Genomic DNA, 16,039 nt, shown 5'->3' with positions numbered 1-16,039 from the left:
CCAGGAAGTGGGGCTGAGGAGGATAAAAAGGAATAGCCATGATTGAATGGCAGTGCGGACTCAATGGGCCAAATGATCCAATTCTGCTACTATATCTTATGGAGTCTGCTCTGCCATTTTGTCATGGTTGCTAAAGTTCAAGTTTGTTTCATTTGGTGGGATACATGCATACAATTAAATGACAATATTCTTCTGGACCAAGGTGCACAACACAGTACATACAACTGTCACAACACATAGTAATTTTACCACAAATAACTTAACATAAAATGTATTCCAGAAGATTGGCACTTGGCATAATTTATGACAAGTTGAAAAGTAAACAGTATAATGTTCTGACATTTCATAAATGTAACTTAGTAATGGCAGGGAGTTCAGTTGGCTCACGGCTTGGGGGAAGAAGCTGCTACCTTCCTTACTAATCAATAACCTATGAACCTCTGCTTAAAATGTAGCCAATGACTTAACCCACTGAACTCCAAAAGTTATTTTGGTCACCTTCATTCTCAAGTTCTGGGTGCAATCCTTTGACATGTTTGCAGCTTAATTTCACAAATCCAGAAGTTCTCTGCTGTGATTCAGATTCACTGTTCTGTAAAGTGTAGTTGCATGAATTGCACTATTCTTCCTCTGCCTTTCTATTGTTTTTCATGTAACCTGCTTGTCTAATGGTTAAATAGTCTTGCAGCTTAGAACAAGAAATGATTGTTATCCTAAATATCTCAGAATTTGTGTTGTTTCACCATTGTACACACCATCTTTCAGGTGCTCCTTTTGGGTCCACTTTCTGTCTTTGAGTTGAACGATTGTATCCTTGGAATGCCACAAGCTCCACTGCTTTTGTTGTTGGTCTGTCACCATTGCTTTCACTGTTTTTTCCTTGTTAGTCAAGAGCTATCATCGTGGTACCAATGTCCATGCCATTAAGGCGTTTGTCAAGATGGCAACTCTGCATATGGCTCAAAAGAGAATTATCAAGTTTAGGACTACTCACTATTTAGTTTTCTCCTGTATTTCATTGTAATTTAGTTTTGTATTGCACTGTACTGCAGCTGAAAAACAATGTCAGTGGTAATGAACCTGATTCTGATAAATGCAGAAACGATTCAGAAAGGACTTGGATTGTTCTCCCTGGAATGGAGACTGAGAGATGACCTTGGTCCATAAAATTGAGGGGCATAGATGGTAAATGGTCAGTCTTTTCCCAGTACAAGAGCCTAAGCTGTAAGGCATAGATTTAAAGGTTTACTTGAGCAAGACTTCAGGAGGATGGTAGGTATATAGACAAAATTGTAGAGGCAAGTACAATTGTTTCAAAGACATGTGGACAGATGCAAAGGAACATATGGGGCAAAAAATAGTGGAAGTTAGAGGATTGGGAAGCTTTTAAAAACCGAAGACAACTAAAAAAGAGTAAAGATGAAATATGAAAGTAAACTAGCCAATAATATTAGAGAACAGCCAAAAGTTCCTTCAGATACAAAGTGTAAAGGTGAAGTTAGAGTGGGTATCAGACTGCTGGAAAATGATGCTGGAGAGGTAGTAATGGGGACAACAAAATGGGCTAACTGAACAAGTATTTTGCATTAGTCACTGTGGAAGACACTAGCAGTATGGTGGAAGTTCCTTGTGTCAGAGGGATCTTGGGGAAACTGAAAGATCTGAGGGTAGGTATGTCACCTACACTATCTTCTAAATGGAGAGAAAATACAGAAAGCTGGGGTGCAAAGGGATTTGGGAGGCCTTGTGCAGGATTCCCTAAAGGTTAATTTGCAGGTTGTCATAGTGAGGAAGGCAAATGCAATGTTAGCATTACTTTTTACAAGAGGACAATATAAAAGCAAAGGTGTAATGTTGAGACTTCATAAAGCACTGGTGAGGCTTCATTTGGAGTATTGTGAGCAGTTTTGGGCTCCTTAGAAAGGATGTGCTGAAACTGGAGAGGGTTCAAAGGAGGTTCATAAAAGAACAGCTTGTCATATGAAGAGCATTTGATGGCTGTGGGTCTGAATTCAGAAGAATGAGTGATAACCTAATTGAAACTCTTCCCCATTCAATATTCATTGATAGGGTGGATATAGAGATGATTCCTTGATGGGGTGGGTATGGAGAGGATAGTGTGAGAGTCTGAGACCAGAGGACACAGCCTCTGAATAGAGTGAATGGAGATGAGGAATTTCTTTAGCCAGAGTGTGGTGAATCTGTGGATTTCTTTGCAACAGGCTGATCTGGAGGCCAAGTCTTTATGTATATTTAAGGCAGAGCTTGATAGATTCTTGATTGTTTGGGGCATGAAGGGATACGGGGAGAAGGCAGGAGATTGGGACTGAGAAGGAGCTGGCTTGATGGGCCAAATGGCATAATTCTGCTTCTCTATTTTAGTCTTGTACATGGAAAAGTTTAGAGATGATCCAAATGCAAGCCAATAGAATGTGTCCATGTCGGGCAAGTTGCCTACTGAATAAGTTTGTATGAACGGCCTGTCATTTACAAATGATAGCAGATCGTATTTAATCTCATTGTCGTTTAGCCATAGTATAATCACGTTTATTATCACTAATGTACTCTTAAATCATGAAATTGCTCTGTGGCTGCAGTGTAATGCAAAATACTATAAATTACAATAAGCAGTATAGCAGTGGATTCTAGTTAGTTGGGACACATGGAGACCAGTACATTTTCCCTGATTAAACTGCTGCCCCAATTAATGAAAGTTTCATGGATATAGTTAAAGGTATATTAAAAAAAAAAGACAAGCTACCATTTAACTGAGTAATATTATGCATTTAAATGAAATGGATCCAATCAAAGTTGTTACACTACTACAAAACTATTAGTTTCTAATGGTCATCAACAGGAATCCAGGGTATGCTTCTGTGTTCTTCTGACTGTAAATGAACAAAAATCAGCACAGACACACTTGTGCTGTTATCAGTTGTATCCTTTAAATCTTCCACACAGGAGGCTTATTCAGAAAGTTAGAAGGCATGTGATCCAGGGAAGTTTGGCCAGGTGGATTCAGAATTGGCATGCCTGCAGAAGGCAGAGGGTGGTGGTGGAGGGAGTACATTCGGATTGGAGTGTTGTGACTAGTGGTGTCCCACAAGGATCTGTTCTGGGACCTCTACTTTTCATGATTTTTATTAACGACCTGGATGTGGGGATAGAAAGCTGAGTTGGCAAGTTTGCAGATGACAGAGGTTGTAGATAGTGTAGAGGATTGTTGAAGATTGCAGAGAGACATTGATAGGGTGCAGAAGTGGGCTGAGAAGTGGCATATGGAGTTCAACCTGGAGAAGTGTGAGGTGGTAGACCTTGGAAGGACAAACTCCAAGGCAGAGTACAAAGTAAATGGCAGGATACTTGGTAGTGTGGAGGGGCAGAGGGATCTTGGGGTACATGTCCACTGATCCCTGAAAGTTGCCTCACATGTGGATAGGGTAGTTAAGAAAGCTTATGGGGTGTTAGCTTTCATAAGTCGAGGGATAGAGTTTAAGAGTCGCGAGGTAATGATGCAGCTCTATAAAACTCTGGTTAGGCCACACTTGGAGTACTGTGTCCTTTTCTGGTCGCCTCACTATGGGAAGGATGTGGAAGCATTGGAAAGGGTACAGAGGAGATTTACCAGGATGCTGCCTGGTTTAGAGAGTATGCATTATGATCAGAGATTAAGGGAGCTAGGTCTTTACTCTTTGGAGAGAAGGAGGATGAGAGGAGACATGATAGAAGTATACAAGATATTAAGAGGAATAGATAGAGTGGATAGCCAGCGCCTCTTCCCCAGGGCACCACTGCTCAATACAAGAGGACATGGCTTTAAGGTAAGGGGTGGGAAGTTCAAGGGGAATATTAGAGGAAGGTTTTTCACTCAGTGGTTGGTGCGTGGAATGCACTGCCTGAGTCAGTGGTGGAGGCAGATACACTAGTGAAGTTTAAGAGACTACTGGACAGGTATATGGAGGAATTTAAGGTGGGGGGTTATATGGGAGGCAGGGTTTGAGGGTTGGCACAACATTGTGGGCCTAAGGGCCTGTACTGTGCTGTACTATTCTATGTTCATCTTAATTGTAATGTTCAAAATGATTTTCAGTACCTAACACTTCATAGTTCTGAATTGTTTTGCTGCTTATTTCTCACCAACCATCAGTCACAAAAAATCACTGCTTTTTGTGCACAAGCTATTTAAAAACTGTTTGCTCCAAGTATGGTGTAGCATCTAGCAGCCACACAAGTGCACTTGTCTGATGCTAATTAAAAACTGTTCAGCAATAGTCTCCTTCCCCAAATAAGTGGCATAGTATCCCAAATAAATGTGGGAATCCTGGTTATTTTCTGAATTTGCTTTTGTTATAAGAGTTAACCCAAATAAGTGGTATGTGTACGTGTATTTGACTTCTTGCAGGCATTCACAGTTGAACAAAAATAGAATGGAATCAGTGAAAAGCTACAGGCAAACAACCAATGTACAAAAGAAAACCGCAAATAGAAAAAATGATTAAATAATACTGAGAACATGAGTTGTGGAGTCCTTGCTGTTGGATTCTATCCCTTCTAACCAGTTTGCCAGCATTGTCCTTTTGCAGAGCTTCTGTTGATTTGATGCTCATGCACTGTTGGCATCGATCACCCTGCAAACTCTTGTGGAAATTTCACTTCATGTTTATAAATTGAGTTTCTCTTGTAACTGTAAAGCCATTTGCTTTCTATCTTTCAAATTACTTGAGGTACTGTGGGGGGTGGCTTGTTGTATGCTGTTCGTGTGTTGAATGCCCTTTGTGATCATTGTTCCATGGCCTGGCACCTATGGTATTTCATGAGTTAAAACTAATCCCCGACTTGAACATATTCTGTCCTTGTCGTCTTTTACCATTAGTACAAGAAAGTTGTTTGATAAGTTCATTGTAAGTTTATTATCAAAGTACACTTGTCACCAAATACTATCGGAATAGTCTTGTGGATACTCACAGTACTGCATAAAGAAATGGTCTAAAACGAATGGGAGATGAAATAGACTAGCAATGTGCAAAAAGTCAAATTGTACAAATAAACAAATAACACTGAGGGCATGTTGTGAAAGTGAGTCCATAGGCTGTGTTCAGTGAGTGTAAGTTTATCCATGCTGCGGCCAGCTAATTGAAGGTAATAACTGTTCCTGAATCTGGTGGTGTGGGACCTGAGGCTCATCTACCACCTCCCCGATAGTGGCAGTGAGAAGGATGGTGGGGGTCCTAGATGGATGTTGTTTTGTGGCAGTGCTCTTTGTAGGTGTATCTTAATGGATAAATGGTCCCCTCCTGATAACTGGCCTATCTGAAAACTTGTCAACACAACTCAAGCTTCAGTTTAAGTCACCATTAGCCCATAATTTAAAGTTGTTTTCAAATTCTAAACTTTGGTTTCTTGACTGACATTGTAACATTCTGTACTAGAGCATGTGACCAACCTTTCCAAACTCAAGTCCTGCTCCTTGTGTCTGTTGATCCAGCAGCTCTAGTGTCAACATCTTGTGCCCCACAGCAATACTTTCCCCACTGTCTGCTTCTGCACAGTTCTGGAGGAACCTACCGTACATCAGCCACAATATACGGTCAACATTTTGGTTTGAGACCTTCATGTGGGCACTACAGTCTTGATCTGAAACTCTAATTGCCTGTCTCCTCTGTCAATACTACCTCACCCACTGAGTTCCTCAAGTGCTTTGTTCCATATTAGTGTCTGCAATCCCTCATTTCCTCAGTTTTCCTGTCCTATCAGTCCTTTCTGCATTTGCTGTTGCTTTGGAATTTTCTGTTAAGGATCTTTGACCGAAAATTTAATATTTTCCATAGTTGCTATCTTGAGTTTCTAGTATTTTTTAAATTTCTTTCTGGTCACTAACTTATCATTGTTCCAAGTATCTTTATCCACAATCTTGATGTTTGACCTGTTGAACAGTGTTTACTGAATTGTATTGTAACTGAACGAAAAAACCAGGTTAGCACGCTTCAGTCCACAATGATGTGCCAATATTTTAATGTACTAAGGTCAATCTAGCCTTTCCCTCCCACACTGTCCTTTACTGCTAGTCAACTCTTCGAACCCACATTTCTTACTGTGCCATGACTGTACCTACTTTCCTGTCGGCCTTTTGGAGTCGCCTCAGCTTCCTCTAACACTACAAGGAGTGCTGCCACAAGAAGGCAGCATCCATCATCAAAGGCTCTTCTCTCCCCCCCCAGCCAGGCTATGCTCTCATCTCTACTACCATTGGACGGGAGTACAATATCCTCAAGTCCCACACTACCAGGTTCAGAAGTAATTATTGCTTGACAACCATCAGGCTCCTGAACTGGCATGGATAGCTTCACTCACACTGCACTGAACTGATTCCGTGATCAATGAACTTGCTTTCAAGGACTCTACAACTCTTCAGTATTTTTTCACCATGTCTAGTTTCCAAATTTTCCTGTAAATGTCTGCAAGAAAATGAATGTCAAGGTAGTAAACAGAGATGTATGTACCTGAATAAAATGACTTTTGAGTTTTGAATTTGAACTTTATTCCAGCATTGTCAGAGGGTTTACCCCTACATGCCTGTTAACTTGTCAGTGACAGATTTGCAGCACTTGTAAGAAAGTGACTTGCAATCTAGTACTTGTGGGCGGGCTTTAACTGTGTGTGTGTGCATCTCTCTCTCCCCCTCTCTGTTCCCTCCCCAGGAAACGGAAGTGGAGCTCTACAACGAATTCCCAGAGCCAATCAAACTAGACAAGAATGACCGAGCAAAGACTTCAGCAGAGAGCTGCAGCTGCTGAGTGGGAGGGATGATCCACAGTCCAGGCCTTGACCAGTCCTCATTCTGTCCTTCCCCTTTGACCACAAGCCAGATTTCTTCATGCACCTTGGATATTGCCTCTGTGCACAAGGAAGAGCTGCACCTAATTAGCAGACCTAATGTATAATAACTGGTAACATTGGAAGGAAAACTAATGTATACTGAACTTAAGTTTATTGTCTGAAGACCCATGTTTTACAATTGTACTGTAAAATGATTTTTAAGTCTGTTCTGTCTGAAAGTGAGAACTGGAATGACCAATGTTCTCTCTATTCTCAAGCCCATTTTTGAACATGGTTTTGGAAATGACCTAACCCCTGTTTATTCCCTTTCCTTACCTGCTCCTTATCTTGTCTTGCATTGATGCCTGTCAGCTTGCAAAGTGAGCCCACTTCAAAACAAATATTAATTGCTCTTTGATCTCCATAAGGCAAGTGGAATGCTACATGGGCTCCTCCAAGTCCTAGCCAGAATTTTTTTTTATTGGCAGTTAATACTAAATGAAAGTAACTTTGGTTCAATATTGTGTAACCACCATTGATCTGCTTAAACTTGGCATTTTGGTTTTCTGTTTGAGTTGATTTAAAACGTGTTTGTGTACTGTATGCAGAAAATCAGTATTAAGTTAGAGGTCTATTTGATTTACTTAAAGCTACCCAAGGATGAGACGACTAGAATTATTTCTGAGTAGACTTGCTGATGGCAATGTCTGCTACTAGTGACAACTTGCCAAAGTTACTGGTCTTGCTTCACAGCTTACAAATACTTTTTTCCTTAAGGTTCACAGTCTAGTACATGGGACAAATTTCTGTAATCATGAGGATATTGCCAATAAATAGAACAGGAGTGAATTTCAGTGTGTGCTTCCTTTAATTCTGTTTAAAATATTCCAGCTGCAGTTTGGCAGGTCAGCAAGCTGGTTGATTTGACTTGCAGTGGGGTTTGCCTGCACAGACCCAGGATTTTCCTTGTGCTGCTGTGATGCGTTCTTTCATAAAGAAACCAAGTCTCATCTTTGCAGGTGAGCATTACAGATCCAGTCCAGTGGCGGCGTTTTTAGTTGAACTGAGATCCTTCGCAATCACAGCACCTTGTAACTTGGTTTGGGCTACCACAGTTGTGTGCAGATGGGCTCACATTAATGACTCCAGTGATTTTCATATCTTTTGAAGGCTATAAACAAGACCAGCACCTTCCAACCCATCCAGCAATTCTTCTGTTTTTATCAAAAGTTGTCAGTCTCCATGCTGGAATGCCTACAATCACGACACTACTGTGGTACAGCACGATAGCATAACACTTGTTACAGCCCAGGGACTTGGCTTCAACTCTGCCGCTGTCTCTAAAGTTTTATATTCTCCCTGCGACAACGTGGGTTTCCTCCCACATTCCAAGGATATATGGGTTAGTAGGTTAAATGTTTACATGGTTGTAATTGATTGGTGCAGACTGATTGTACCAACAAAACCCATTACTCTGCTGTATCTTTAAACTGGGAAAAAAAGTCTTTAACCTGTACCTCATCAGGTCGCCTTCCTTGAGCCAAATATTGGGGTGGGAATTTTTCCTGCAACTGGTCCCATTGTCCCAGATAAAATGGGGCAGGCAAAGGCAAAACTGAAGGGTTTAAAATCAACTATACAGTTTTGCTACTGATCTTCAAGTGCCAGATGGTGACTTTAAAAATCCATTAGCTTAATGATGTAAGTGTGAGGTAATATTGCAGCTCTAACATCCTGGTTAGACCACATTTGGAATATTGTGTTCAGTTCTGGTCACCTGGTGGGAAGGATGTGGAAGCCTTGGAGGATGCAGAGGGACTTTACCAGGATGCTGCCTGGATTGGAGAGCATGTCATGAGGACAGGTTGAGCGAGCTGGGGCTTTACTCTTTGGGGTGAATGAGAGGTGACTTGATAGAGTACAAGTTAAGAGGCAAAGTGGACAACCATACTTTTCCCAGGGTGGAAATGACTAGTGAGACCTAATTAAGGTGACTGGAGGAAAATATGGTGGGGGGGGGGTGGAATGCCATGTGGGGTTTCTGCAGAGTGGTAGGTATGTGAAATGCCTGCCAGGGATGTTGGCAGAGATGGATACATTAGGGGTATTTAACAAACTCTTAGATAGGCATAGGGATGATTTATTTTAAAAAGGGAATGAAGGGGTATGTGGGGAAGAAGGTTAGTTTGATCTTGGAGTAGATTAAGGGATTGGCACAACATCAGGGACTTGAAGGGCTTGTATTCCTTTTCTAAACACAATCTTTTCCCAACTTGACCTGTAATCCCAGTGACCATTGTTCAAAATAGGGGAATTAGTTTATCGTCATGTACTAAGGTATTTGAAAAACTCTGTACACTGTTCATAACAGATTAATTCATTACACAGTGTATGAGCAGTGCCTAGAGATAGTATAGGTTGAGTATCCAAAACAGGACTGGAATTGATCCAGGTTTTTTTTTTGGATTTTGGAATGTATAATGAGGTAGCCTGGAATCATCATAATTTCCTGCTGAATTTGTGTGCTACCTGTAAGTCTTTGTCTTGTTTGACACGTGTACTGATACAGCTGTTCAGCATGTCTGATTTTCATCAGTGACAATCTTGGCAAGCCTATCAATGAATTTCCCTGCTGCTTTGTGATCAGATCGGCACCACAGGAATGCAGGCTTTTTCTTAAATTTCTGCAACCAGCCTACTGAATATTCACAATTACCTTCACTTTTCAGCTCATGATAGGTCTGTGCTTGTTTCACGTTAAGCACACCATTAAGCAGCACATGTTCACTCTGACACTAGATCCACTCTTTCAATACTTGATCAAGAAATCCAGTTTTTGTCTTGTGTGGTGTTTTCCTTTTTTTTTTAAGCTTCCGTTCATTACATGTGAGGTCACTCCTCATTACTCTGGTGTGTAGACCTGCACATCCCACCTGGTACTTCCTCAGTGCCTTGTGGATTTTCCATTTATGATGTCGTGTTAGTGCTCAACATTTCAGATTAGCAATACTCAACCCATGCAAGGTAAAACAGTAAGCGCACCATAGTATCTGAGGGCAGATAGCAGAGGACCCTGATCCTAATGAGGTAGATGGAGGTCATAACTTGCAGGAAAGGACATGCTGATCTTACTGGTTCGGAATGCCATGCCAGAACATTCCTGTAATGAAAACCACAATGTTCTGGTATGTTGGTACTCTCTCCAACCTCAAAGTTAATATTTCTAAAGGTCAACAAGACAATTGTTTAAAGTCTATTGAATTTCAGATCTTGCCACCAGGTAGGGTGGAACACCTTCATTCTGTGGTGAGTACATGAAACACCTACCAGGGTGGCATTTCCTGGTGGCCATGTGTTTCAATTCAACTATCTATTCCCTTTGCAACATGTCGCTCCATGGCTGTCTGTACTGCAACACATTCTGTCACCAATGGCATGAACGTCAGTTCCCTAATCCATGTCTCTGGAATGTGGGAGGAAACTGGAGGAAGGAGAATGCACAAACACCTTGCAGACAGCAGCAGGAATCAAACCGATTTTCCACTCGCTGGCACCGTGAAGCCTTATGCTAGCCACCCCTGTGCTTCCTTCCCCTTTAAAACCTACCGGTAGAAAAGTCTTTGGTCATCACTCTGTCCCAGGAGTAAATTTTGGTAACACCTTTCAAAGAAGGACCTGCTTTTCTGCTAGTTTAAAAATGGAATTTGTCACAGTGAGATGCTGTGATCTTGCCCATTGGCAATTAAAATGTCTGTGCCCATTAATATGTGTAGAGAATGCTCTGGGAGAAGTGGATGGTGTTGAGATTTGCCATGGCCTCCAATGTGCTCTTGATTTTTAAAGAGGGAGGGAGTGTAAATTCCTCACACTCTTTCCTCCTCTCTAACACCCCTGCCCCCATGGAGAGGGGGGTGGACTTGGTCTGAGTTACAAGGAGAGGTTGTATAGCCTATGACTTTATTCAATGAAATGCAGAAGAATGAGGGATGAGCTGATAGATCGTGAGTGTCTACTAAAACAAGAGGGCAGAAGTTCAAGATGGGGGGAGTGAGAAATTTTAAAAGGGGCATGAAGGACAGCTTTGCACAAAGGGCATAGGTATTTGAAATGACCTGCCGGAAGTAGTAGTTAAGGCCAGTCACATTAGCAGCACTTAAAAGGCACCCAGATGAAGCCAGTTTTGGAGACTGTACAGTTTGGGTCACTTACCTACTGGAAAGCTATCAAGTAAATGAAAAGACTACAGAGAAAATTTACAAGGATGTTGACTTGAGTTGTAGGGAAAGTTTGAAAAGGTTAGGACTTTTATTTCCTGGAGTGTAGGAGAATGAGGTATAGATAGGGATGATGCAATCAGGCTTTTTTCACTGAGGCTGGGTGAGACTAGGACTAGAGGTCGTTGGTTAAGGATGAAAGATGAAGTACACTAGGGGAATCGGAGGAGGAACTTCATTCAAAAGGTGGTGAGAGTGGAATGAGCTCCCAGTGGATGCAAGGTTGATTTAAGAGAAGTTTGGATAATTACATGATGGTCCAGGTGCAGGGCAATGGAACTAGGCAGAATAACAATTTAGCATAGACTTGATGGGTCAAAGGGCCTGTTTCTGTGCTGTAGTACTGTCAGTACACAGGTAAGAAAGGGTTATATATGGGCCTTGTAGGATGGAAGGGTTAAACTGAAGCCCTCTGTTGGTCGAGGTCAACCATGGATGTTGTTTCCTAGCTGTCTGTGATATGCGAGCCAGGGCAGAACGATATGCAGTGCAAGCTGTTGTCCATGTAGCAGGCTCCCCCCTTTGGGCAGCTGATGAACCCAAAGGAACAGCAGAAACCGAGCTCCAGCGACATTGCAGGAGTTGCCAATCAGCATTAAACTCAACATAGGACTGCTCCAGGTTACTCCTCAGCTTGCTCCGAAGCCTTCCCTGTGAGTGGTATAGCCGTGATGTGGTGGAGGTTTGACATCATAGGGATTTTCTTTTCCTAGATGAGCTGCCAACCACAACTGAGGAGCCCCATCTGCCTGAAGTGACTGGTCTTAAGGCACTGGTTTCCCACCTTTGCCCCTTGTCGGTAGAAATGGTTCTGCTGGGTCTGTAACTAAGCCACACATGAAGGCCAGAGGCTGGACTTGCTGTTAGAGGCTATTTGAGACACAAGCCATTGGGAGCATTTAATAGGTAGTGGGAGCTTATCGCTAATATCCATGGCTATGACCACCTTAAGGAAAGGTTAATTTGATCTTAGAGTAAGTTAAGGTCACAACATCATGGGCCAAAAGGCCTGTGGTGTCCTGTTCTGAAATGCTTTGCTCATATGTGAGCAAATGGCTTGCTGGGCAACAGCTGACATGGGCCATTTAGGGTGTAAGGCCTGTTTCCATGCTGTATGACTCTAAGATCAAGGTCTCCCACTTGACACACAGGGATTCCTATTTTCCTCCTACCTCTGGGACCTGGACTGCCTATAAAGTGCATCTTAAGGGACTGGGAGTACAGCTCTAAGGAATCTCCATAAACTTCCTCTGAGCTTACTGGAGGTGTAAATGATCCAACATCGTGGCAGTGCTCGCGGCTCTGTTCATGTACCTGGCTCCTGGAATGGACATTCTCTCTGTCTGAGATGAGATAACTCAGGAAACAGTGTACTCAAAGACAGAAGGAATGCAGCATCCCCAATATCAGTGTCTAATTCATGGAGAAGATGCAACTCCCGGTGATGGCATCCCCTGTGACTGAACTCCTGGTGATGGCATTCCCTCTGGCAGACTGTAGTTAACAGGGGCCACTTTCTTTCAGAAAGTGGTCACAGTTACAACATAAAACAGTGCAGGCCCTCAGGCCCACTATGTTGTGCTGACCTTCTAACCCACTCCAAGATCAATCTAACCCTTCTGTCCCACATAATCCTCCATTTTTCTATCATCCATGTGCCTAACAGTTCCTAAATGTCCCAGTGAAACTAGCTCGACCACCAGCCCTGGCAGCACGTTCCACACACCCACCACTCTGTGTTTTAAAACAAAACTTCTACTTCTAACATCCCCCTTACACCTTCCTCCAATCACCTTAAAATTATTCCCCCTCGTGGTGGCCACTTCTGCATTCCTGAGCTTTTCTGTTACCCTCAGTCTTTGGTTGAGTGTAGCATTAAGGCTGGCCAGGGTAGGTTGCTCTGGAATGAGGACTAGCAGCACTCACATTCAATACAGTAAAAGCTGAGGAGGTCTTTGCCTGCCTCTGTCCCTCATTTCACCCCATAACTCTGAGGAGTGCAGCCGCGGGTATTTCTGCCATCGGCAGCTTTTGATCAAGCTCTTCCTATCGTTGCAGGTTCTGGGTTTTTTTGACGGGCCCTGGAGAAAAGGAAGATACTCTGTATCAGGAGGTCTTTATGTTCATTAATCAGAAGCAGGTTTATTCACTGGCATATGTCATGAAATGTGTTTTGTGGCAGCAGTACATGAATATTACTGTATTTCAATAAGAGTATGTAATAGTACAGAAGGAGAGCAGAATAGTGGATTGATGGACCGTTCCAAAATCTGACGGCAGAGGGGAAGAAGCTGCTCCTACAACGTTGGGTGTGTGACTTCTGGCCGCTGTACCTCCTCCCTCATAGTAATGAGAAGAGGGCATGTCCTTACTGATGGATGTTGTCTCCTTGAGGTATCTCCTTTGAAAGATATCCTCGATGCTGGGGAGGCTAGTGCCCATGATGGAGCTGGCTGAGTTTACAACTTCCTGCAGCTTTTTCCAATCCTGAGCAGTGGTACCTCCATGCAGACAGTGAGGCAACCAGTCAAAATGCTCTCCACATTAGAAATTTGTCAAAGTCTTTGACATACCAAGTCTCCTCAAACTCCCAATTGAATTTGACTGCTGGTGTGTCCATCTTCATAATTGCATCAATATGTTGGGCCTAGGGTAGAGATCTTCAGAGATATTGAGGCCCAGGAACTTGAGGCTGCTCTCCTTGTGGGGCCAGGGGTGTGTCTTTGGGGCAGTCCTTCAGCCTGCGGACAACTTGCACGTGTGTGGACTGGGATTTGGCAGGTTGTGCTAGAAGAGCTGCAAATGTCAGGTCTTTGAGAGCTTCAACGGTGGCCTGCAGTACAGGCCCTCAGGCCCATGATGTTGTGCTTACCTTTTTAACCTACTCCAAGATCAATCTAATGCTTCCCACCCACAACCCGACATGCATAAAGTGCTGGAGGAACTCAGCAGGTCAGGCAGCATCTCTGGAGGGGAGCAAACAGTCAGTATTTCAGGCTGAGACCCTTCATCAGGACTGGACTGCAGATGTGGGAATCTGGAATAACAAAAACCTGCTGGGGACGCGCAGTGGATCGGGGGATTTGTTGGGTTGGGTGTAAGAAGGGAAAGGATTTGTCAATGAAAGACTGTTGAAGTCAATAGTCCCTAATGTTTCCTTGCTGGTGTTGATTACTGGAGAAGGTGTTCAGCTTGTCTCCTTGCTTCGGACTAAGATTTTATCAAGGTGAGAGTTGGTACAGTACAAAGATTCCAGGGATGGTACGGGAGCCTGAGGTCTCACACCAGCAGACTGAGGAACAGCTACTTCCCTTCAACCACTCAGTGTTTGAACCAACCAGCACAATACTAAACACTACTCAGTACAGCAACACTACAACCACTTTGACCAACTCTAACCCTATTTCAGTATAGAGAGTTGGTTTAGTTTTGTCACACGGACCAAGGTACAGTGAAAAACTTGGCCAAAGAAATTCCTTCTCCTCTCTCTTCTAAAGGGATGCCCTTTTATTCTGGGGATGTACACTCTCCACTATTGGAAACATCCTCTCTATGGCCACTCCATCTAGGATCTGACCAGTTGCTACTAGTATGTTGAGGGAAGCGAGGAAGGAGATTGCTGGGACCTACACAAAAGTTGGTGTAGCTGCACCAAACCTAACCCCAACATGGGTAACAATAGGGTGATTTGGCAGATGAATCAGAATTGCAAAGGGATTTGGGAGACCTTGTGCTAGATTCCCTGAAGTTTAATTTGCAGGTTGAGTCTGTGGTGAGGAAGGCAAATGCAATGTTAGCACTCATTTTGAGAGGACTAGAGTATAAAAGCAAGGATGGAATGTTGAGGCTTTGTAAAGCACTGGTGAGGCCTCACTTGGAGTATTGTCGGCAGTTTTAGGCCTCTTATCAAAATGTGCTGATATTGGAGAGGGTTCAAAGGAGATTCATGAAAATGATTCTGGGATTGAAAGGCTTATCATATGAGGAGCGTTTGATGGCTCTGGGCCTGTACTCACTGGAATTTAGAAGAATGGGGGGACTGATCATTGCAACCTATCAAATATTGAAAGGCCTGATAGTCGATATGGAAAGGATGTTTCCTATAGTTGGGGAGTCTAGAATAGAGGGACATCCATTTAGAACAGGGATAAGGAGGAATTTCTTTAGTCGGGATGGCGAATCTGTGGGATTCATTGTCACAGGCGGCTGTGGAAGGCAAGTCATTGGATATATTTAAGATGAAGTTTGATAGATTTTTTTGGTTATAGGGAGAAAGCAGGAGATTGGGGCTGACAGGGAAATAGATCAGCTGTGATCACATATAACCATATAAAAATTACAGCACGGAAATAGGCCATCTTGGCCCTTCTAGTCTGTGCCAAACTCTTACTCTCACCAAGCCCCACTGACCATAACCCTCCATTCCTTTCCTGTCCATATATCTATCCAACTTAACTTTAAATGACAACATTGAACCTGCCTCAACCACTTCTGCTGGAAGCTTGTTCCACACAGCTACCACTCTCTGAGTAAAGAAGTTCTCCCTCATGTTACCCCTAAACTTTTGTCCTCTACCTCTCAACCCATGTCCTCTTGTTTGAATCTTCCCCACTCTCAATGGAAAAAGTCTAAGCACGTCAACTCTATCAATCCCCCTCATAATTTTAAACACCTCTATTAAGTCCCCCCTCAACCTTCTACGCTCCAAAGAATAAAGACCTAACATAGAAACATAGAAAATAGGTGCAGGAGTAGGCCATTCAGCCCTTCGAGCCTGCACCGCCATTTATTATGATCATGGCTGATCATCCAACTCAGAACCCTGCACCAGCCTTCCCTCCATACCCCCTGATCCCCGTAGCCACAAGGGCCATATCTAACTCCCTCTTAAATATAGCCAATGAACTGGCCTCAACTGCTTCCTGTGGCAGAGAATTCCACAGCTTCAC

At 43.0% G+C, this 16,039-nt stretch overlaps 1 protein-coding gene across 1 annotated transcript in view; it reads left to right on the top strand.

Moving 5' to 3' along the window:
* LOC140210949 (ras-related protein Rab-7a) overlaps positions 1-7,665 on the top strand; it is a 53,302-nt gene extending 45,637 nt beyond the window's left edge. Inside the window, exon 6 of the mRNA XM_072280237.1 lies at positions 6,699-7,665. Coding sequence (XP_072136338.1) covers positions 6,699-6,794 — 96 coding nt within the window. The 3' untranslated portion in view covers positions 6,795-7,665. The remainder of the gene's footprint in view (positions 1-6,698) is intronic.
* Positions 7,666-16,039: the final 8,374 nt, after the last annotated feature.

Source organism: Mobula birostris, chromosome 16, assembly GCF_030028105.1.
Source record: "Mobula birostris isolate sMobBir1 chromosome 16, sMobBir1.hap1, whole genome shotgun sequence".
Taxonomy (NCBI): Eukaryota; Metazoa; Chordata; class Chondrichthyes; order Myliobatiformes; family Myliobatidae; genus Mobula; species Mobula birostris.
This window is presented reverse-complemented; position numbering and strand designations above follow the sequence as displayed.